Raw genomic sequence first — 25,896 nt, forward strand, 5'->3', positions numbered from 1 at the left:
ACCCAATGGTGGAAAAGGGCTGATCTGTGTTTGCCTGTATGCATTCAACTACAGCACACTGAAAAAGCTCTACAACTTTGCTACAGTCCTTTATTCACTTTCACATGAACGTAACACAACATCACATCTGTTTTTAATGGAACTCAGAGGAGATTGTATACTCATGGCTTCTTTGAAATATACTCGCATTTATTTGTGTCGCAGAAGGACAATATTATATCCGTATTAAGATGTGGGACTATTGTCCTTTAAATGAACCTCAATGGCCTCAAGGTCTAGTTTTGCTAATTCAGGATTTCAATGCAAATGATCTGATGTCCGTTCCATATTTAAACAACTACACTGTTGAGTGGAGGACTCATCACCAGTTCAGCCTTGACATAAATCATGTTCACTTCATATCTCTTGCTGTTGCTGGCCGCTGTGTCTTGTAAAGTATATTTATAGGACAAAATAAACTATTTTCTTAGTGTAAATAAATACATTATCCTGATTATTTGTACATTTCATGTTTATCCACAGGTATTGACTCTCAGGTTGTGCTCACACAGTCTGAACAGTCAGTAGTTGTGACTCCAGGTGGTTCCCACAAACTGACCTGTGCCTGCAGTGGATTCACTCTTAGTAGCACTAACATGTATTGGATCCGTCAGGCACCTGGAAAAGGACTTGAATTGGATTATTTATTATTCATTCAGATTCTTATAAGAGCTCAGCTCAGTCAGTGCAGGGCAGGTTCACAGCATCTAAGGACAGCTCTAATTTCTATCTACACATGAATCAGCTGAAGACTGAAGACACTGCGGTGTATTACTGTGCAAGAGAGACACTGTGGAAACACTAATACAGACAGCTGTTCAAAAACTCATCATGAGGTGGACATGGTTGAGCTGATAAAGGGGAAGATGATACAAAGTGATATAAGTGATAAAATCTAAAATGTTTTGAATCTAAATGCATTTATATACAATAAAAAAACCCATAAAAAAACACGCTGCTATTAAAATGATTCTTTATTTCGAGTCATACTGACTCGTCTGTTTCCCACAGTATGTCTCAGTATGAAGTAGATCTGTTCAGTCTAGGCTACATTCTCTTATATTAACAATGGACTGGATTTTTTTTCTTTTTTTTTTTTTCTAATAATCCTATCACAAAACTTTATAAACTGTACTAATACATGGGTATTGTCAAGGTGGAGCTTATTTTATTTTTTCTTAGTTTTTTATTTATTTTTATTTTATATATCCAATAAGAAAGTGTTTTATGGCGCAACTTTTTTTTTTACTAAAGTTGTGTACCCTTTTGTACCCTTTTATCTGTGTCATATTTCAGGTTTCACGTAGCTCAAATGGTAGAGCATTGCAATATACGTGACTCTTCAGCAGCATCACATCAGTAACACCTCCTCACATTTCCACCCAATACTCTCCATGCTTACTCTTCAAATTCAATCTCCAATTCAACTTTATATATAAACACAAATTCAGCTCAACAATAATCAAACATGTCCAATAAATTAGTAATTTAATAAATAGTTCATTCATTTTTGTCACATGTCTGTTTATTTTGGACTCTTGTTTGTTTTTTTCATTTGTCATGTCCTCCTTTGTTCAGTTTTCCCAGCCACTCTTTAGTTGTCATAGTTACAGACTGATTTGATTTTCAGTTCATGTGTGTCTTATTAATTATCCTGTTAAGTTCCCTTTGTTTGCCTTGTGTATATGTACAGTGTGTTCTCCCATCAGTCTCTGTCGGTTCTTGTTGTGTTAATGTGGTTTTCTCCTGGTTATTGTGATTAAATTCTACTTTCAAGGATTCTTTCTCGTTGTGAGTTTATATAGGCTACAACATGTTACGTAATAATTTTGACATTTTGCTATTTTATTTTATTTTTTTATTTTAGAAAAAAGTCCTCAGAATTACCTGTTTTTAATGAGCATAATATGTCTGTATGGACGGTAGGATTTAGAAATGTATTTTTCTTTCTTTTTTTAATGCTATTTCATAACTGATTGATGTAGACATGGTCTTACTGTTATTTTAACAAAGTGCAAAAGGTCAGACACTGACTGATTCAGTCGTCCTCAATCCTGGCAACGAACAAACTGACCTGTACTTTCTCTGGGATTGAAGTTGGTGATGCAGTTATTTCATGGATAAGACAAGCTGAAGGGAAAGGAGCTCGAGTGGATCTCATATATTTCTGCTTCAAGTGAATATTTTGCAGAATTTGGATTGAATAATAATTTGGATTACCTAAAAATATATAAATTTAATTGGTAACCAGCCCCTCTGAGCAAGAAAATGAGAAGTAAAAAACAATAGCCTGAAAGTCAAAGAGACAGACATGGTTACAGAGGTTAATAAGGGCACAGAAAATGTAAATGTACCTTTAGAGGGCAGTCTATGCAAACCTACTTCACCTAGTTCCCTTTAAAAGCCCCAATCTGTTTATCTCCATACATCGGTTTGACTGTTGCAGCAGGTTCCTCCTTTCATAACATGAACATGAATATTTGGCATTTCATCTGTATAGTGATTGTATCTCATCAAGGTAATTTTTACATTTTTTTTCAGTCAAACAGCACTTTAATTAATACAAGCTCTTCATTGATTTATGTCTTTTATTCCACAGGTATCAGTGGTGATGAAATCCGATTAGATCAGTCTCCTGCTGTGATGAAGAGACCTGGAGAAACAGTGAAGATCTCCTGTAAAATATCTGGTTTTACGATGGCGAGCTACTGGATGCACTGGATCAGAAGCCAGGGAAAGCTCTGGAGTGGATTGGGAGCCCACATGGAAAAAACCTATATAAACATATATGTTTCAATATAGGTTTTGATATAGGTTTTACATATATGTGACATATATAAAATTGGCCGTTTTCCTATATTATATGTACATATATGTACATATATGCACACATATATGTACACATATATGCACACATATATGTACACATATATGCACATATATATGTACACATATGTACACATATATGTACACATATATATATATATATACACATATATGTACATATATGTACACATAATATAGGAAAACGGCCAATTTTATATATGTCACATATATTAAAAACCTATATCAAACCTATATTGAAACATATATGTTTATATAGGTTTTTTCCATGTGGGACCAATTTCACGTGTTCGTGTAGCGGTGTGTTTTCTGCGTTGTGTCGTAATCAAAGACAGACTGCGAAAAATCTTGCCATCAGGTCCTCACTTTATTCTGTATAACACAAATGGCAATATATGAGGACTTGTGCAGCATACAAACAGCATGCGGCAGCAACGCACAACGCTGAGAAAGAGAGATATTAAAAGTAACTTAAGTAAAGAAAAATAATCAACGAAACATCTGAATGTACATCACAGAGGGGTTTTGGATTACAATCATACAAATATATCATGTGAATTCAGCTGTTACATGAAACATGGCCTTAATTGAATCACCGCAAAAACTTTGTGCGACCTACCGCTGTGATGTCTCATGCAGACTGGGAAGCAGCAAAGTGCGTCAACACCCCAAGTCAGCATGGCGGCAGGAAACCCCAAATATGGTCATGGCAAGTGGAATCACAAAATAATTGTCTAAATACATAACTGCTACATTCGCACATACATAAGTTCTTGCATAATTTTTTTTCGTTAATTCTTAGTTTTTGCCTTGATAATAGAAAATATGAGCTAGGCATCATGTATGACAGTCAAAAATGAGATATGAGCTACAAAATGACCAGATCCTGCCATTAGCTATATAGAAGACATATCTTGTATGTATAGGGCATATATATGGATATGAAGAAGCAATACAGGAGACCTATATTTCCTGTATATGCACATATATGCACCCCAATTTTGCCTATATGTGGCATATATACACATATATGCAGTATATATACGCATATATGCAGCATATATATAGCATATATGCAGTATATATGCGCATATATGCAGCATATATATAGCATATATGCAGTATATATGCGCATATATGCAGCATATATATTATCATATATGTGCATATATGCAGCATATATGTACATATACACTGCATATAGGTTTCATATATGCGCATATATCCACATATAGGTTCTTTCCATGTGGGAGAGTAAACACTGGTAGTGTTTACTTATGCGGATACAATGGAAAACCACTTCACTATGAGTGAGGACGTGTCTCAAAGTACACAGTATCTTGAAGCCAAGAGTCTGAGAGAAGAGGACACTGCTGTTTATTACTGTGCTCGACAGACACAGTGACTCCATCTGTTGAAGCAGCTTTACAATAACTGAGGACTAATGAGAAAAGACCAAATATTAAACTATGAATCATATACTTGCTTTCCTTTCATGATTATGAAGTATTAGTGCTCATGGATATAGAACCATCATGATATTTTCCCCAAATTTTTCTGATACTTCCTAGTTTGTATATGGAATCAACTCAACATACCAGCCTGGTCTCATTGTTAATTACATAGGTATTAATATGTAACTTTCAAAACGTACACAACATACATTTTTTTTAAAACGTACAATATTGCACAGTAAAAAACGTTGGGTTATTTTATTAACCCAACCGTTGGGATTACACATATTGGGTCACTATGTTGGGTTATTTACCAAAAATGTTGGGTCATTTTAAAATAGTTGGGTTATTTTTAACCCAACATTTTTTAGTGAGTGACACATCTATAGCACTAAAACGTAAAATATTTATGTTTCCTTCATGTCAAGATATGTTTAATTTCCCTTTTATCGCTTTGATAAATGTAAGATCTCGAGGGCGCAGCTTTCAAATTTGGCTGAATCGCAAATGGCACCCTAAAACCTTACGGTCTTCCTCTTCTTCCTTTGCACTTTCATGACATAATGCCGCTTTGACTGCCGAGTAAAGTCTTCTGCGTAGCTCGCAAACTTGCAAGGCTCAGCTGAATTGTGCATTGAGGGCGCATAGCAGCCGCAAAAGGGGCATCTAAAATGATGATTAGGACAACCCTACAGAGTATTCAGTGAAAAACGTCTCCGGTTACGTATGTAACCCTCGTTCCCTGAAGGAGGGAACGGAGACGTACGTCAGTAGTGACCGACGAATTAGGGATATCGCTAGCGAGAGCCCTATCAGCTTCGAGTGAACTAAAACAAGCCCAATGGAATTGGCGTGCGATATTTGCATAATGCGCACCGCCTCCGACAGGTGTATATAAATAGGAAGCAGATGCAATCGCACTCTGTTTTTCGCTGAGGAGACAACTTGTGTCCGCACTACAGCGAGGGTACAGAAACTGTGGCGACGGGACGTACGTCTCCGTTCCCTCCTTCAGGGAACGAGGGTTACATACGTAACCGAGACGTTCCCTTTCAGTCGGTCACGTTCGACGTACGTCAGTAGTGACCGACGAATTGGGATCCCAAATAAAGCGCCACAGTTACGAAACCCCTTCCAGTGCCCAGCGCAAGCTCGGCCACCCATAGCACCAGCTGGAACGGTGAAGGGGGCGAGCTTACGCCGAGAGAGTTTACTGCTGTCTTACCGAATACCCACTAAGTAAACTAGACTACACTGGGGAAGCGAACCCGTAAGGGATGCTGCGGAGACCACAACCTGCCCAGTGGGGAGGAATTTACGTGGGAAATACACATATGGACTGGCCCGTAAGCCGTACGCATATGGAGTCCCTGGGATGGCTCTGCCTGGTAGGGGGAGACTTCATCTGACAGGTGACCAGCAAGAGCTGGCTCTGCTAAGGGAAAGACACGGACTCACCCGTAGGGAGTTTTAAACCGTGGATAATTACACATATGGGACTGCTCACGTAGAGGAGTCACGACATATGGACCCCAGCCAACAGACAGCGTCAGCGACGGATGTAGGCCTGGCATCAGACACTCCGCAACGTCTGAGCCGAAGGGGGAGGCGGAGGAACTCGACAGGGTTCGCCAAGCGGGGAACACGACTGGAGTGAAAAGTATGCACGTATCCGGCCCAGGGGGCGGGAATGGCATTGCAAGCCGACACTTAGAGCGGGTACAACAAGTCTACCGACTAGTGGATGCGAGTACACGTGAAGATACCGGCTCTACACGTAGGCTATAAAACCTAGCGAACGTGTTAGGTGTCGCCCAGCCCGCAGCTCTACAGATATCTGTCAGCGAGGCGCCATGAGCAAGTGCCCAGGAAGAGGCCACTCCTGGTGGAGTGGGCTCTCAACCCGAACGGGCAAGGCACGCCCTGGGATTCGTACGCCAGGGCGATGGCATCCACTATCCAGTGGGCCATCCTCTGCTTGGAGACAGCCTTTCCCTTCTGCTGGCCTCCGTAACAGACAAGAGCTGATCTGAGGTCCTGAAGCTTTGCGTTCTGTCTACGTACACACGCAGAGCGCGGACGGGACAGAGCAAAGCTAGGGCTGGGTCTGCCTCCTCCGAAGGCAGCGCTTGCAGGTTCACTACCTGATCTCTGAAGGAAGTGGTAGGAACCTTGGGCACATATCCGGGCCGGGGTCTCAGGATAACGTGAGAGTCACCGGGCCCGAATTCCAGGCACGATTCGTCGACCGAAAATGCGTGCAGATCCCTAATTTGCCAACAACTGCATGGTGATGTGCGGCAATAGCGGCAACATACACCTTGAGGGTGGAGGGAGACAGCCTTCACTCCAGGCCCTCATGCAGGAAGGAAAGCACAGATCTGCCGAGCATAATCGGGGGTCCTCTCGAGAGAGGAGCACCATTCAACGAACCGGTTCCACTTCAACGCATAGAGGCTCCTAATGGAAGGAGCTCTAGCGGAAGTGATGGTGTCTACGACCGCTTGCGGGAGATCACTCAGAACCGCCGCATCCCGTCCAGGGACCACACGTGGAGGTTCCACAGGTCGGGACGCGGGTGCCACAGGGTGCCCCGTCTCTGAGTCAGGAGGTCCTTCCTCAGAGGAATCGGCCAAGGAGGGGCTGTCGTGAGGAGCATTAGGTCCGAAAACCAGGTCCGAGTGGGCCAAAACGGAGCCACTAGCAAGACCTGCTCCTCGTCCTCCCTGACCTTGCACAGGAGCTGTGCGAGAAGGCTCACTGGGGGAAAACGTACATAGCGTAGACCCCGGGGCCAGCTGAGTGATAGGGCATCCGTGCCGAGCATGCCGCCGGTCAGGGAATAGAACCACTGGCAGTGGGCAGTTCCTGGGGAGGCGAACAGATCTATCTGGGCCTCGCCGAAAGCTGCCAGATCAGCTGGACCGCCTGGGGATGGAGTCGCCACTCATCCGCAAGTGGAGGCTGCCGTGAGAGCTCGTCAGCTGCACGGTTGAGCACACCTGGGACATGAATGGTACGAAGCGACCTCAGATGCTTCTGACTCCATAACAAGAGATGGCGGGCGAGTTGCAACATGCAACGGAAGCGTAGACCACCTGATGGTTGATGTACGCAACGGCCGCAGTGATGTCCGAGCGGACCAGTACGTGCTTGTCTGACAGCAGCTCCTTGAAGCGGCCCAGTGCAAGACGTACTGCTAGCAACTCCAGGCAATTGATATGCCAATGCAGTTGAGGCCCCGTCCAAAGACCCGACACTGCATGCCCGTTGTACGTGGCCCCCAATCCGGTGGCAGAGGCATCTGTGTGGACCACAGCGTGCCTGGACACTTGATCGAGGGGCATTCCTGTCCGCAGGAACGAAGGGTCTGACCACCGGATGAGGGTGCGACGGCAGCTCGGTGTCACGGGGATACGGAGCGTGCCGCGCTGCCACGCCCATCTCGGGACCCGGCCGCAGAGCCAGTGTTGAAGCGGCCTCATATGGAGCAATCCGAGCGGCGAGACCATGGCTGCAGATGCCATATGCCCCAGGAGCCTCTGAAGTCTTTCAGTGGGGCCGCTGTCCTGCGCTTGAGCGAGCTCAGGCAGTTCAACACCGACTGGACGCGCGCCTCGGTGAGACGCGCAGTCCGTGTGACCGAGTCTAGCTCGAGACCGAGATAAGAGATCCTCTGCCCGGGGGCGAGTTTGCTCTTGTCCCAGTTGACCCGAAGACCCAACCGGCTGAGGTGAGCTAAAACCATGTCCCTGTGTTCGCACAACTGCTCTCGTGAGCTGGCCAGGATCAACCAGTCGTCGAGATAGTTGAAAATACGAACGCCTTGTTCCTTGAGGGGAACAATGGCCGCCTCCGCAACCTTCGTAAAGATGCGGGGTGACAGGGCCAGCCCGAAGGGTAGGACTTTGTACTGACATGCCCGACCCTCGAACGCAAACCGCAGGAAGGGTCTGTGTCGAGGAAGAATCGAGACATGAAAGTACGCGTCCTTCAGGTCGATCGCTGCAAACCAATCCTGGGGACAGACGCATTCGAAAATGCGCTTCTGCGTGAGCATCTTGAACGGCATCCTGTGAAGATACCGGTTCAAAATGCGCAGATCCAGGATTGGCCGTAGCCCACCACCCTCTTTGGTACAATGAAGTAAGGGCCATAGAACCCTGACTTCATATCGGCTGGAGGGACCGGCTCGATTGCATCCTTCGCCAGGAGGACAGCAAGTCTCCGCCCAGAGAACAGGTGAACTGTCCAACGACACCTAAGTGAAGTGGACACCCCTGAAAACCGGGGGACGCCGGGCGAACTGAATCACATAGCCGAGTCTTATAGTGCGAATGAGCCAGGGGGACGGGCTGGGGAGCGCTATCCAGGCTTCCAGACACCGAGTCAGCGGGACCAAACGCACCACAGACGTACCGGGGGTGGGGCAGCGAAGCAGAGTACGGGGACCCGACTCGGACGGCATGGTAGCGGCCCGGAGTGTGATCAGACTCTGCAAGGTAGCAGTGCATATGGGAGACGGCACACGGGGTGCGGCCTGCACCATCACACTGGCACCTGCTGGCGATGTGAGAGGGGGCTGCGTATGGCAAGGCGGGGCCTCGCACGCTGACAGCCACAAGCAGAGTACGGGGACCCGACTCGGACGGCATGGTTGCGGCCCAGAGTGTGGTCAGACTCTGCGAGGTAGCAGTGTGAATGGGAGACAGCACATGGGGTGCGGCCTGAACCATCACACTGGAACCTGTAAGTGAGAGGGGGCTGAGAGTGGCAAGGCGGGGCCCCGCACACTGCCAGCCATACCCTCTCGGGACCTGGAGGATCAGACAACAGTTCTATTCGTGGGTACCTGCTGGACTCCGGAGAGCCAGCGGCAGAACAGACCAGAATTCTCCCCCCCGGCCCTCCTCCGGGGAGAAAGAACTGTTTACCTCAGCTCCAGGTCGCCATATCTCCAGGACCGCTTCCCGCTAGCCAACTGGGTTGACTGCAGGCTAAACGGGCTGGGTTTTAGGCCAGCTTGTGAGATGAGTGCATCGAGAAAGCGTACTTTGACAACGACACATCCCAGCAAGACTAGCCAGGGGTGTTTCCGGACCACCACGGTGGGCATTGTCTGGCCAGGGGCCTGCGCTATGACTTGCACCATGCGTAGCTCAACCCCGACTCAGAACTACCCAGATGCAATGAGTGCTTTGGCCTACCACGGACTTGCCGGTGACCAAGACCCATGCAGGGCAGAGGTGGTGTGATCGTAGCACTGCCACCCCACCCCAGAGGGTAGTGAGAGAGAAAAAACTTGTAATGCAGATTATGGCCCCTTTGGCGTTCCATATTTGACACCAAAAAAGGCTACAAACCGCCAAGTTTTTCCATGCACGTCTGGGCTAAAGACAGGGGGCGGGGCAAGGCAAGTACACGTCGCACCACGCCCCCAGGGGCCCGGGAAAGCATGGTTGTCAAGTCTGAATCTGATTCAGCATGAGCACATCACAACCGTGGGACACTCAGCCTCATCTTCACGTTCAGAACTCAACAATACTCTCTCCAATGTAGCAGTCGACATCTGATCCTCTGCTGGAGCCCTGACTAAGACGCTAGGTCCCCCATGAGAAGGACCAGCAATCCATGCAGAGGCTACCAGCCATGTTGGACCGTGAACGTGGCCGTCCAACTGGACGACACACGGCGCACTGGGCGCCGACGTGGCTATGTTGAACTAAACATGAACCACCCACGAACAAAGTCACAACATGTTTGCGATGCACTAGAGGAGTGGGGGGCCCACGGAGAATGGCTCGGCGGGTAATGCCCCACTGTGATCCTCTGGTCACCCAGGCTTATTAACCAAAGTAGTATTTCTCTGATTCAGAAAAATAAACTAGATCGGGGAATAAGTGAGGGGACTCCACCTCATTAAAGGCACTCGAGTCTCGACCGTGCATCTAGAGCGCCAGACAGCACGCAGGGTCGCCAGACAGCGCGCAGGGTCGCCATGGCAACGCGCGCTGTCAGCTGGCAGCTAGACGGCACACGGCGCGCTGAGCGCTCAAACCCTTACGAGAAAGGCGAGACAAACAACGCGCCGACGTGGGCATATTCTCATAAGAGAATATGAACCACCCACAAACACAGTCTCAGCACGCTAAGCAGACATGAGAGAAAGTGATTGTGGCCGTCAGTGAGGATAGGAAACGACCGCCTCCAGAAACGCACAGACAGAATGACGTCTTGAAAAAGACGCAGTGTCTGTCTGTGAAGCTCTTTTAGAAAGCTTTTGTTCTTTGTGCCGAAGCACACAGGGAACAGCCGCGATGTGACTGCAGGAACAGCTTTCACTCCCTGAATCACATACACAGAGGAACCGGCCCAAATCGCAAACCAAACGGGGCAAATAATGCTGTGAAAACAGCAGTTGAGAGCTGAATAACAGCTCGGAAAGCTCACTCTGGAAAAGCTCGCAGCCTCGCTGTACGGTGCCATAATACCAGCACTGTAGAACGAAAGCTCTTCAAAGGCTTGAGAAGTCACTCTCAAGTCTAATAGCAGGAACACACAGGTTGGCTCCGAAGCGAAAGACAGAGCGCGATTGCATCTGCTTCCTATTTATATACACCTGTCGGAGGCGGTGCGCATTATGCAAATATCGCACGCCAATTCCATTGGCTTGTTTTAGTTCACTCGAAGCTGATAGGGCTCTCTAGCGATATCCCAATTCGTCGTTCACTACTGACGTACGTCGAACGTGACCGACTGAAAGGGAACTAGAGAATTCTGCATTAAGGTTCAAAAGGTTCAATGAAGTTCTATATAGAACCCTGTTGTTCTTGACTTAACTTTATAGAACGCTTTATGCCAAAAAGGTTATTTACAAGGAGAAAAGTCTTAAACAATTACACATTACTTACATGTTCAATGGGTTATTGCATTTTGTTTTCAGTTAAAAAGTATGTTTTTGAGCCTAAAATATGAAGCCTGACCAAACCCTTTAAGGTTCCATTTAGAATCTTATCTTTTAACCCTCTACCGCATAGTGTTGCCATATGGCAACATACACTTTGTCTTCATTTCCTTGCCACTGTCTCTTTAAGAGAACAATCTGTTTTTTTTGTTGTTGGTAAGAGAAGACCTTAGGTTTAGCCAATGATGTGCTTTGGTTAAGTCACATGACATGCAATTTTTTTCTGTGGACACGATTTCTGACAGACTAATCTCTTGTCGGTAGTTGCTGAAAGCAAACTAAAACGTCAGTAACAAACAAGGACCCGCCCATGTCACATTCACAAAAAAAAATGTTAACATCATCTCAGGTAAGTTATGATGACATTCACCACTCAAAAAAAGTTATGAAATTAGTTTTTGGTAAATTGATAAAATGTCTGTGTTGTCATATGGCAACACTGTGCAATAATGGAATGACATTATTATAATAGGTTAGATAGCTAGCAAAGGCCAGCTGCAGTCTGTTAAGCTGTAACAATAACAACATTAATGCTAGTGATATAATGATGATTAGTTGTATGTTAAGGACTGCCATGGCATTTGTATTATGGATTAAATCAACATCAGAGACCTGCCACCACAAGCCAGTACTACTGGACCAGACCTACCACCGGCCTACCATTGTGTCTCAAAAAGGTGCAAGTGGATGTAAGTGTATTGTTAGGGTGAAGTGCACCAAATGTCATGTGTACATGTGTCTCACCTCTGAAAAAAAAAAAAAAATGCTTTTTGAAGTTTCGTATAGAAAAAAGGTGAAGTTTCAAGGATTATGGGGGGTTCATGTTCATAACCTTCCTCTCATAAGATTGCGTAATGTTGAATTTTCATGAACTGCAATGTTTTGGGTTTTATGTCAATGTTTTATGATACATGATGAACAGTATTAGATTTGTTTGTAACTGTCTACATTTGCTATTTAAATAATATTCATGAAAAACGTAATGAAATTCAAAGAATATAAAGCATTATTGAGCAAAAGAGAATGGAATAAATAAAAGCACAAGAAGTTGGAAAATATGTATAAGGTGTTGTTTATATTTACTGGTAAAGCTTATAATAGCACCAACTGATTCAATACAAACAACATTTCTGAGGAAAAATATTAACTATATACACTTACACTTATTCTAATTTACTTCCACTATTGTACGTTGTTGCCATATGGCAACATATCATTAAGTACCTTAAAATAATATTTTTTCCAATTTTTTTTTTTTTTTTTTACAGCACTTCAAGTTAAGCCATTCTAAGAAAAGGAAAAAGAGTAAAATATGTTTTTATAGATTTATCATAATGCGTGCGATAGAGGGTTAATTTCCAATGTGATACCATAATTATCTCCATAACTTCAGGCCTCTATACAAAAGTGCTCTTGCTTTAACCAATAAAAAAGCAAACTTAATCTTGTAAATAAAAACAGGGCCTCACTGACCTGCTGAAAATACTCATATGCAAAGCCACCTGCTCTGTCAGTGCTCAGCAACAACACAATGACTACTGCAATCCCATCACTGTCAGTCACACCTAAAATACCAGCATGTCTCACTTCTGTTCTCCTCAATGACCTTTAGACAGGCCCTCAAATGGCCAGTGGTCCTCCAGACAACAGCTGCCACAGCCAACTTTCATCCTTGAGAAGCTGATGCTGTTGTTCATTCATTGTTCAAAAAAAAAAAAAAAAAAAATAAATAAATAGTACATTTTTTACTTGAACGTATTGTAACTAAACAATATATGCCTGTGTAAGTCCAGTCTAGTCTCCTCAGACACAATGCAATAAAACAATAAATGGAGTAGTAAACCTGGAGTCTTTGAGTAATTGATATTATTTATCATTATTGGCTTCTTGCTGTTTAATTATGTAATTATTATTATTAATTAGCATGATGCATTCTTACGGTTCCTGGCAAATAAAATGTTATATTTGATTTATTCTGTGTTCTTCTGAAATTGTTATTTCAGCTGATTAAGTTGAATCTGGTGTTACAGCACATTAATGTGCAGAATGAGTCAAACTGAAGGCTCATAAATGAAAGGAGCAGCAGACACTTCATCTGAGACCTTTTGATTTCTGTCTATCAATGACTTAGCAGTTTGTATGAACGTGACTTTGTTGTGAGAAAGCAGTTGCAGCCAAAGGTATTAGTTCCCCCTGCATCCTCTGACTATGATCAGACTGGTGATTTTGTGTTCGTGAGATCTGTGCCCAGCTGTTTTGAGAATCTGAGTGACATTGGCTCAATAATGAATGACTGTAAGTGAACAGGCCCACTAAATAAATATTTAAATTAAAACACAACTAGATTAAAAATCTTTACACCTGCAACAGGCTGTGAACCTCTATATATGCAAATGATTCAGTAGGGAGGATCAGAGTCACTCAGACACTCACAGGACTGTGTTATAAACTGAATCCTCAGTCAGTGTTTATGTTCTGCTGCAGTGCAGATAAATATCTTCTTATTCTCTTCATTTGACAGTTTTATGGTGATAATGGAAATGTTACACTCTAAAAAATGCTGGGTTAAAAACAACCCAAGTTGGGTTGAAAATGGACAAACCCAGCAATTGGGTTGTTTTAACCCAGCGGTTGGGGTAAATGTTTGCCCAACCTGCTGGGTAGTTTTATTTAACTCAACTATTGTTTAAAAATTACTGTATTGCTTAATTAAAATTAACCCAAAGTATGTTGGAAATGAACATTTATTAATGTTCAATGAATAATGATTAAACAATAAACATTTATTAAATTGCTTATTAATAAATTTATATTAATAAACTATTAAACTATTAAATTTATTTTAATAAAATATTAAAGCTTATTAATAAACATTCACCTTTTGTCTATTATTGTCGCCTCCAATTGCATCTGTTTTTTAATTTCCCAACTATTTTGGGTTCATTTTAAGCTAGCGATACAGCAATTTTTAAACAATAGTTGGTTTAAATAAAACTACCCAGCAGGTTGGGCAAACATTTAACCCAACCGCTGGGTTAAAACAACCCAATCGCTGGGTTTGTCCATTTTCAACCCAACTTGTGTTGTTTTTAACCCAGCATTTTTTAGAGTGTACTTTATGGAGTTCTCCTGATGATTATTTCATGTGAGAATTATTGTTGTCAATTCATTTTTCTAAAACATCTAACATATTTTTTCTCTGTTTGTCAGCTGTTAGTGGTCAGCCTTTGACCTCTTCAGATTCTGTGGTGAAAAGACCAGGAGAATCAGTCACTCTGTCCTGCAGTGCATCTGGATTCTCAATACGCAGCTATGGATGCACTGGATCCGTAAAAAAAACAGGGAGAGGACTGGAGTGGATTGGGTTTATATCTGGCTCAAGTGTATATTATGCTCAGTCTCTTCAAGGCCAGTTCTCCATCACAAAAGACACCAGCAAAAACATGCTGTATTTAGAGGTGAAAAGCCTGAAGACTGAAGACACAGCTGTTTATTACTGTGCAAGAGATTCACAGTTACACAAAAGACTGCAGGGCTGAACAAAAACTATTCATGTACAAGATCACTGAAGCAATTACTGCAAATTTTCCCATATTTCAACACATTACTTGTTTAGAAATGTTGTTTAAACATTTGAATACTCATGTATAAACAACGTCCCAAATGAGAGTATGAATTTCTGGGCTGGTAATAAGGAAGGTCAAAAAGATAATAGATTCAAAGTTTGGAGGAATGATCATTGAGTGAGATTCATAACCTGAAGTGAGTGTACTGTACATAAGCACCTGATAAATTAATCTGAAAATAATAGGCTGTTGTTTGATTCAGACTCAACAATGTTCAATCATGCCAAATCTATTTTAAAATGTTGGCCTACTGTACATTTCCACAGTAAGATAAACACTAATCTTTATATCTTTCAAGTAAATTAATACACTGTAGTGGTAAATATAATCAACAATGAACAAATCCAGATGATGAATCCAGAAATGAATCCAGATATAGGGTTGATTTTTTTTTTCTTTTGGTCTGACCCTCCTTTTATTGATATGAAATCTGCTGGAGGATGGGCTATGCCAATTAAAATGTACTTTCTGCCTTATAAACTCTTCATATTTTCAGTGTTTTGTCATTGAGATTTTTAACAAAAACTACTCCAAAAAAGCGGCGGTATCAAATATTACTCTAAAACTGTTGAAGGACGATTCACCATCTCCAGAGACAACAGTAAAATGCAGGTGTATCTGCACATGACAAATCTACAGGCTGAGGACACTGCTGTTTATTACTGTGCCCGAAAAACACAGTAACACAAGAGGCTGCTGAGCAGTACATAAACTTATGTGATTTAGAGAAACTGTTTGTGCCACACGTGATTCAAAAATAATTCACATAGGTATCTGAAAAAAACAATCCATCCCTCATTAATAAATGTCAACTTTAAACCATGTAAAAAATTTTTTTTTTTTTAAAAACTAAAAAAAAAAAAAAAAAAATTTACTCACTCATCTCATCTCTATGATCAGTGTTCACATTTGCCTTATATTGTATGTTTTGGGAATGTGTAAAGTTTTCATGATTCTGGGATTGGATAAGGATTTGGATCAATTAAAATGTATCCACTTAACTTTGCTCTGTAAGTATCTACTACAAGTCTGAGCTAGTAAATAAAAAGTAACAAACAATACATTGAAAGGCAGACATGGAGGTTAATAAGGACACAGAAAATGTAAATGTGCCTTTAGAGGGCAGTCTATGCAAACCTACTTCTTGTCTCTTTTAAAAGCCCCCACTCTATTCATCTACAGACACAAAACTTGTTTGACTTTCCTGCATCAGGTTCCTCTTTTCATAACATGGCAATGGATATTATTGTGTCTAAACTGGGTTTTATCGTCATGTTTGCTCTCACAGAATGTAAGAAGGGCTTTTGAAAACCTGTTGACAATCAGACTTATTCATGTGTACTGTTGTAAATGTTAATGTTGAACTGCTTATTTTTCAGTCTGTTGGTGTCAGACACTGACTGAGTCTGAGTCAGCGGTCATTAAACCTGGAGGATCTCACAGACTTACCTGTACAGCCTCTGGATTTAGCAGTGACCCATATTTGGCTTGGATCAGACAGGCAGCAGGAGGAGGTCTGGAGTGGCTGGCATACATCTCACCTGGCAGTACTATATACTACTCTCAGTCTGTTCAGGGACGGTTCACCATCTCCAGAGACAACAGCAAGAAACAGATGTATCTGCAGATGAATAATATGAAGAATGAAGACACTGCTGTATATTATTGTGCAAGAGAGCCACAGTGACAAATACAACTACAGCACTGCACAAAATCTGAAAACAACAAAGACATTTATCTGTATTTATTTTATATATAATCCACTGGCTCTTTACAATGTAACAAAAAAATTAAACAAAAAAATGACATTAATTATTCTCACAAATCACAAATATCATCTGAGCAATTATAGTAAACTTGTTAGTTCAAAACAATACTGTAGAAAAATATTTTTCATACATGTCTTGAACTACTATAGTCAACAACACCCTTTATACAGTGGCATGAAAAAGTATGTGAACCACTTGCAGAATCTGTGAAAATTAATTTAAATAAATAATTTTAATAAAATAAGTGAGATCATACAAAATGCATGTTATTTTTTTATTTAGTACTGTCCTGAGTAAGATATTTTACATAAAAGATGTTTGTGTTTAGTTCACAAGACAAAACAATAGCTGAATTTATTAAAATGGCCCCATTCATAAGTATGTGAACCATTGATTCTCAATACTGTGTGTGGTTACCTGATGATCTACGACTGTTTTTATGTTTTGTGATGGTTATTCATGAGTCCCTTGTTTGTCCTGAGCAGTTAAACTGAGCTCTGTTCTTCAGAAAAATCCTCCAGATCCATGCAGATTCATCAGTTTTACAGCATCTTTTGCATATTTGAACCCTTTCCAGCAGTGGCTGTATGATTTTGAGATTCATCTTTTCACACTGAGGACAACTGAGAGACTCAAACACAACTATTAAAAAAGGTTCAAACATTCATTGATGCTCCAGAAGAAAACAAGACGCATTAAGAGCCGGGGGGTGAAAACTTTTGAATTTAAATATCAAGGTAAATTGTACTTAATGTTTCTTCCAGGAAACATGCAAGTATCTTCTGTTGCTTCCGAAGGGCAGTACTAAATGAAAAACAACAATATTTAAATATAATAAGAAAAATTGTGACGTCTTCATCCTGTTCAAAAGTTTTCACCCCCAGCTCTTAATGCATCGTGTTTTCTTCTGGAGCATCAGTGAATGTTTGAACCTTTTTTAATAGTTGTGTTTGAGTCTCTCAGTTGTCCTCAGTGTGAAAAGACGGATCTCAAAATCATTCAGTCACTGCTGGAAAGGGTTCAAATACGCAGAAGATGCTGGAAAACTGATGAATCTGCAGGACCTGGAGGATTTTTCTGAAGAACAGAGCTCAGTTTAACTGCTCAGGACAAACAAGGGTCTCATGAACAACCATCACAAAACAAACAAAAAGTCGTGGATCATCCAGGTAACCACACACAGTATTGAGAATCAATGGTTCACAAACATTTTGAATGGGGCCATTTTAATAAATTCAGCTATTGTTTTGTCTTGTGAACTAAATGTAAACATCTTTTATGTAAAATATCTTACTCAGGACTCAGTACTAAATAAAAATAACATGCATTTTGTATGATCTCACTTATTTTATTAAAATTATTCACATTTTCACAGATTCTGCAAGTGGTTCACATACTTTTTCATGCCACTGTATGTGTAAATGAAACATCTCATTCATGATTATATTATCACTCATGTATTGCATTTACACATTTACATTTATTAGTAGACGCTTTTATCCAAAGTGACTTTTAAGAGAGGAACAAAGCAATTCGTCAAGGATTCAACAATATTTGTAATATACAATGGCAGGTTTATTTGAGATTAGTAAGCAAGCTAGAGAAGAGAATACATACAGAGATATTTTTTATTATTGATTCTTGAAATATGACACTTAAAATGATAGTTGACCCAAAAATAAAAACTATTCCTTTAGTTTATTTTGTCCAGTTTTAATCCAAACAAATAATTTAAGCCATGAGTCATAAAACTAGATGGATGTAAACTATATCGACTCATGTATTGTTATTGTCTGCATAATGCTGTTCTTAACTCTCTGATCTCTTTGTGAATTCCTGAAAGTGAGCCAATGCTAAAGATGCAAACACTTTATGAAAGCATTTTAGGTCACAGAACTGAAGCTTCACAACAGTATCCTGATTTAACCTTGATTTAACTCAGTTAATAATATGCAAATGTTCACCATCCACATGAGAGAATAAGAGTGTCAGTTTCCTCGAGTACAGGATCAGTCACTAACACTAGGACAAAAGCTGTGTGGATGTCCTGTCTGACTGCTGAAATCAATCATGAGTCAAATTCTACTCATTTTGATGTGTTTTTTTGCCATGTAAGTGGATTCATTCAAGTCTCATCAGAAAAGTGAATCTTTCTGTTGCTGACTGTAATTATTCTAATATTTATATAGAAAGCAGATGAATTGAGACTGACTCTCACAGTATGTTTTTGTCTTTTTCAGATGTTTCTGGCATCTCTCTGACCTCGTCTCCTGCACAGATTAAAGCTCCTGGTCAAGTCAGTGAAGTTGTCCTGTCAGATCTCTGGATATGCCCTCAAAGACTATGGCACAGTTTGGATCAGGCAGCCTCCTGGAAAAGCCATGGAGTGGATCGTGATCATATGGGGCGGTGGATCGATAGACTCTGGAAATTCCTTCAAGAGTCGCTTCACGATTTCCAGAGACACGGACCGGAATGAGCTGTACTTAGACATCAGCAGCCTGCAGACTGAAGACACAGCTGTGTATTACTGTGCAAAGACAGACACAGTGGCTCAGCTCAATGTGAGAAAGTGACAAAAACATATCTGCAGATCATCAACACAAAGATCAACACACTCAATGCCTGATTCATGTTCATGATCATATTCAAACACATTACCAGACAAACACACACAGACACTAAACTGACCTGAACGTTAAGGCATCTAAGATTATTATTTTGAGTCTGTGAAAAGAAATACTATTTGTTGTTATATTTTGGTTTAACAATAAATATAACCTATATTAATATAATTTATATGAATAATAAAAAACTGTATATAAAAGTGTATTGTAGAAATGTATCAATGCTAATATACACTGTGTTCCAAATTATTATGCAAGAGACAAATCAGTAAGATTTCTGTACAATAAACATTCAGATTTTAGTTTCCCTTTCGAAGGGAACTCCACTCTGCGTTGAACAGAACGCATTGGGGAACCGTCACGTGACCCAGGTGTCGAAAGCACTATCCAACAACTCCAATTGCTATTGGCCGGCGACAGCCTATGACGTCATACGGCGCGACCCGGATGTATAAAGGGAGCGCCTGGAGAGACAGTCACTATCTTTTTCGTCTTTCGGTCCTGTTCTGTCTGATTGCATCTATACCATAAGACTCCGGTAGGGTTTTCTATATATACCTTACAAACGTTCATGACAGTGTGTTTATATACATATACATATTACATATTATGATATACATATTTTTCTGAGCGTTTTCTGTCTGGAGAGGAGCACGCATACACAGTGTTTGAGGGCACTGCTGTGTGTCTGTCTGTTGTTTACTCTGTTTTCGTTGGTACTCTTCCCGAGGGAAGAGCTGTCTGCATCTCTGCCTGATGGTTCTGGCCCATGTTTGTGCTAAGGCTTAGCGGTGGCTGCAATCATAGGGCTTGCGGAGGAGCTCGTTGGGAAGTTTGAGAAAGTTTTATTCTCTCAACTTCCCTGGGGCTGGCGAGAGCACCCGGATGACGATGACGTTCGTGTTTGACGTCATTGCGTCCGGCAGCGAGCGCTCCTCTGGCGGGTGTATGCGAGCTGCTGTGTGTTTGGGACGCGCTTCTCGTCGGGCTGCGGCTGCCGGAGGGCGCGTTAAGAAAGGGGCCGCGCGCGGACGGTTCGGCGAGCGGTTCCTTTCTGTCCATTAATACGGCAGCTTCCATACTTTCCATTCCGTTCTGATCTCCGCTTTTGAGATCGGTGAGGAATGGAAAAACCCCTAGCCATTCAGATTTGTATCTGAACCCAGACAGACGGGAGGGGGAGGAAGAGCGAGTGAGACGGGTGATCGATTGTAAACACTGTTGCGTTTGTGATCAATCTCCCAGCTAGATAGGGCGCTTTATAGCTACCCTCTCCTCTTCTTCTTCCACCTCCTGTGTGTATATGTATAAGCATATGTCATGCTCAGATGCTTCTTATGGTCAGACTGATGGCTGGGCCCCATAGTCATTGTTTCTATCAGCCCGCTGTTTCTGTTTGATAGTAAGAGGATCTTTTAGCTTAAAGAACCTTAGATTCCATCCTTTTATGTAAAAAGGAGCATTAGGAGTTTTTGGTTTTTGAGCTGCAGGAGGGTCTATATTTTGTTCATTTAAAATAAGACCTTATTTCCTGTATATTTTTCTGAGCATGTAGTCAGGAAAATTAGGGGGTTTTTGGCATACTGAAGTTGATAGTACTTGTCACTTCAGCTAATATATAGATGTTTAGGTCGGCCTTTATCGGCCGCCTGACATTGTTTGCTTGTGAGCTTCACTTTCTTTCTCTTATCCATGAGATTTGGAGGTGAAGCCCGGGCTTCACTAGGCTTGTGGCCTTCCAAGAAGGCCCGTAGCTTAGCGGCTAGGCTAGAGCTAGGTTTGGTTTGTTATTTACATAACCTTATGTTTACTATCCCTAATTAGGTTGTATAGTTCCTAGTTCTGGCCTCCTCCCGAGGGAGTTGTTAGGCCGTATGCCATTATCCCCTTGCTTGTGTAGGCGCAATTGTGAGGTTAACAGCTAGGTCGTAGACTGTTTTGACTCCCTGATGCTGTCTCTCAGGTGGTAGGCCCTTATCTTTGCGTAGATAAGTTATGCAGGTTTGCTAGGCCCCACTTCCTAGAACTTTCGTGCTAAGGGAAATGAATTCCTCTGAGCCACTTGATATTTGTATTTATCAAGTTTGATTGGACGATGCTAGTTTTTAGCCTTTCGTCTTCTAGGCTTGGAACAGATTTGAGGATCTGTATGGGAATGTTTTTTCCTTTTAAATGGCATGTATTTCAAAGTTTTATGTTACTTTTGAGTTCTAGATTTTTGCCCTACATATATATGTGAGCTTACGTATGCTGCCACAGATTAGCACCTGTTCTCTTAATAGTAGGCCCCTTTTTGCTTTAAAGCGGCCTCTATTTGAGAGGATGGTGACTACATATTCCCCAGTTAAGAGGTGTATTTGTGTCACTGAGTGCATCACCTGTTGGATTGCATACTCAGGGTAGTTAGAACCACTTTTTGAGGAAAGTTGGTATCTATTTTTAGCTCCCTGGTGATCTTGTTAGCGGTTATATTGCATATAACTCGGATTGTAGGCTTTATGATATTTAGCCTCCTTCTAGTTAGCAGTTATCATGCTGATTAACTGATCATGGTTTGCTCACATATGTACACTACCACAGGCCCTGCCATGTGTTTGTTTGAGTTAGTAGGCCTTATAGCCTCCCTTAGACCACGTTGGCTTTGTTTGGTTCCCTTTAGTCACATGTTTAGGGTACATTGCCTGTTGGAATGTTTATTACACTGCTTCAGGCCCTGCAGCATGTTTGTTTGAGGTGGTAGGCTTAATTAGCCTCCCTTAGACCATGTTGGTTGTATTGGTTCCCCTTAGTCACAAGAACTTAGGGTACTTTGCCTGTTTGGAAAGTGTAGCCTAGCACAGGTAGCAGTTGGCTTCCCATAGTTAGTGGGTTAGAGCTGGTTCCCTGTAAGCTTGGTTCCCTGGGAATTCACGAGCTGAAGCCACGTGTCACTGGATCGGCAGGCCACTTCAGGCCTCCTTTTTAGTTTGCACGTTGGCACAGATTGTGTTTTTCTGTGCGGCTCTGGATGAGATGTCAGTAGTGAAACCTTACTGAGGTTTGGTTTAACCTATTGTTGCCTCTGAGTCGATGATTCTAGTTGAGCTAAGAGCCACCTAGCGCTTAGGTTGGATCTTTGTGCTCCTGGAAACGGCCACGAGACTTACGCCGTGTGTCCTGAAGGATGCTAGGCCTGCGGGCCGCCCTTTTTGGATACACTAGTGTTTGTTTAGGTGTATTTCTCTCTGAGAACTATTTCTATACACTTTCGTTGGCCAGGGGCCCAAGTGGTAGATTCAACCCCCTCTTTTGCAGGCTGTTTACCAGGCTTGGGACCTAAACACTGCCACGAGCTGATGCCACGTGTCTGTTGAGGTTATAGGCCTTCCAGGCCTTCCTTAATACGTGTTGGCGTACGCTGTACTCCTCTTGCTTAAAGAGTAAAAGGTGCTTTTACTGAGTACACTGCTCGTCGGATTGTGTTGGGTGGATTATCATAAGAGCACTGTGCAGCTTTCTATTCTACTGAGTCTGTTCCCTGAGAAGACCAGGTCGGCCTCCCTGGTGGCAATGAGGGTGACCTTGCTCCCCTCATGAGTGACTGGCCGAGGTTCCCTTTGGTTCCTTGGCCACATTCCCTTGAAGGAACCACTTTTCTCACAAGAAAACTGGGTTCTAGACGCCTTAGCGTTTCTCTAGGCTCTATTTGTTAAAGAGAAAGGTAGAAGCCTGTGGGAAGGTTCGCTTGGGCTGTTGGCCAAAGGGAATGCTGTCACTGACAGCCTGGTGTGACCCGAGGGGGAGTTTCTGGGCAGTTTGAGAACTGCCTTGAGGTCTTTGCCTCAGCCATATTTTTTGGCAGGCACTCCCCTCCAGCATGGCGGCGTGGGTATATCGTTCCCCAATGCGTTCTGTTCAACGCAGAGTGGAGTTCCCTTCGAAAGGGAACGTCTCAGGTTACGTATGTAACCATAGTTCCCTGAGAAAGTTCCTTTGCCATGCTTCAGGTTGCCTGCCTTCAGAACAGTCCCTCAAGACGATAAGATAGTGACTGTCTCTCCAGGCGCTCCCTTTATACATCCGGGTCGCGCCGTATGACGTCATAGGCTGTCGCCGGCCAATAGCAATTGGAGTTGTTGGATAGTGCTTTCGACACCTGGGTCACGTGACGGTTCCCCAATGCGTTCTGTTCAACGCAGAGTCTCGTTCCCTGTTCTCAGGGAACTATGGTTACATACGTAACCTGAGACGTTTTCTAAGAAAATGTTTGTTCATTTATTTATCCATGTCTTTTTAGATAACTGGTATCAATCTCAGACAAAATAATTTGCCAGATCTATGGAAACTCTACTTAGAGGTTGTTCCACATTATTAAGCAAGTCACAGTTCTCATGCAATATGGGGAGGAAGAAAGATCTTTTTGAAGATGAAAAGCATGAAATGGTGCAATGTTGTGCAAAAGGCATGAAAACAACTAATATTGTGTGAAACTGAATGGAGATTATCGAATTATCATAAGATTTGTGAGTGATTTAGAGCACAGCAGAACTCAGTCAGATAAAGGCTTATTGAGGAAAGTTCCTGTCAAAAATTAATTGTATTAAAAGGGCAGCTATAAAAAAGCCAGTGTTGAGCAGCAAACAGGTATTTGAAGCTTCTGGTGCCTCTGGAGTCTGAAGAAGCTCTCCATGCAGGCTGGCAGTTGTGCGTAAAGATGCATTTCAGCCATTCCAAACCAAACCTCACAAAGAGAAACATTTACAGTGGGTTTAGAAATACATTGTGATGGAAATATTTTATGTCAACATGAAATGTACAGAAAATGCAGACTAAGGCTGCTCAGGTCAAAGACCAGTCACATGATTAGCTTAGATCATTACAAACCAATCACCAGAACAAATCACAGTGATGAAGACATTGATTTTTACTCAACTGTAAGACTTAAATGTGCATGTATCTTTCTATTCATTGAGACTCACTCTGTTGTTATGACAAGTGACCTCCCGGCCGTAAATAAAACTTCATTTCTACAAAGAGCAACTTGGAAGTCGTGTCAAGTATATGCTGCGCAGCTGAGGAATAGAAGTACTAAAGATTCTACGCTCAAAAGACCACAGCAGAGACAGTGATAGTGTTGGAAGACTATAGAGTCGCACTCGGGGTGAGGCTGTAATACTCGAGTTAGTATTAATGATCCTGTCTCGGACCAGCGTACACCTGAGAAGGATGGTGAGAGTGTATAGATGCTAAAGACCTGTGCTCATGTGTGATTGAGGTAGTGATAGTAGCTTCTTGACGGGACGCCGTCACCTTATTTCGGGAAGGGAATTACCTCGAAATATTGGAAATGTATTAGAAGTATTCGAGAAGGGAATTACCTCGAGATACTGTAGTATTATATTGTATTATATTCGGGACGGGAATTACCCCGAAGGTACTGTAGTATTGTATTGTATTATATTCGGGATGGGAATTACCTCGAAGGTACTGTAGTACTGTATTGGTACTGAGTATTATATATTATATTGACAACTGGAGGTTGTTTGAATTGTCAGTGGCGAAGTCGGATTAGTATTGAGAATTTCCACGACAACATGAAGACTCATTTTTAAATAGTTTTATTCACTGTCTAATGCCGTACTACAATGGATGGTCTAAATGGATGGATTTCTGGATGGATGGTGAATGGCCACCATGTTCCAACAAGACTGCGACGTCAGCAAGGAGCTGGCGGGTGATGATTTGGGCTGGAATACTGGGAAGTGAGATGGAGGGTATTAAAATGACTTTTGCAAGATATGTGGAGTTCATAACTGGCCATTTTCAGCTATGGTATAAAAAGGAGGATAGTGCATAGTACAATGCACTATTGTACAATGCACTATGCACTATCCCATGCTGCAAAAAACACAGCAGCAATAAAACTGTTTGAAAATGTATTTTTACACCCACTGTAAATGTTTCTCTTTGTTAGGTTTGGTTAGTGGTGTCTAAAATGCATCTTTACACACAACTGCCAGCCTGCATGGTGAGGCTCTCAAGACTCCAGAGACACCAGCAGCTTCAAATACCTGTTTGCTGCTCAACACTGGCTTTTTTTTTTTTTTTATAGCTGCCCTTTTAATACAATATTTTTTTTTTTGACAGGAACTTTCATTAATAAGCCTTTATCTGACTGAGTTCTGCTGTGCTCTAAATCACTCACAAATCTTATGATAATTCGATAATCTCCATTCAGTTTCACACAATATTAGTTGTTTTCATGCCTTTTGCACAACATTGCACCATTTCATGCTTTTCATCTTCAGAAAGATCTTTCTTCCTCCCCATATTGCATGAGAACTGTGACTTGCTTAATAATGTGGAACAACCTCTAAGTAGAGTTTCCATAGATCTGGCAAATTATTTTGTCTGAGATTGATACCAATTATCTAAAAAGACATGGATAAATAAACAAACAAACATTTTCTTAGAAAAACTAAAATCTGAATGTCTATTCTACAGAAATCTTACTGATATGTCAATTGCATAATAATTTGGAACGCAGTGTATTATATAATATAGTCTACTATAGCAGCAGAGCTCCACAAGAGG

At 42.1% G+C, this 25,896-nt stretch overlaps 2 pseudogenes and 1 gene segment (V, D, J or C); all 3 read left to right on the plus strand.

Annotated features, from left to right (window-relative positions):
- The first annotated feature begins 2,505 nt into the window (after positions 1-2,505).
- LOC125271653 lies at positions 2,506-4,335 on the plus strand (annotated as a pseudogene).
- An 11,591-nt stretch (positions 4,336-15,926) lies between these two features.
- LOC125271651 lies at positions 15,927-16,621 on the plus strand. The segment is given in 2 exon segments: positions 15,927-16,218; positions 16,307-16,621. Coding segments are annotated over 2 exon segments (369 nt in total).
- Positions 16,622-18,766: 2,145 nt separating this feature from the next.
- On the plus strand, positions 18,767-19,509 carry LOC125271652 (annotated as a pseudogene).
- Positions 19,510-25,896: the final 6,387 nt, after the last annotated feature.

Source organism: Megalobrama amblycephala, linkage group LG7 (genome assembly GCF_018812025.1).
Source record: "Megalobrama amblycephala isolate DHTTF-2021 linkage group LG7, ASM1881202v1, whole genome shotgun sequence".
Classification (NCBI taxonomy): Eukaryota; Metazoa; Chordata; class Actinopteri; order Cypriniformes; family Xenocyprididae; genus Megalobrama; species Megalobrama amblycephala.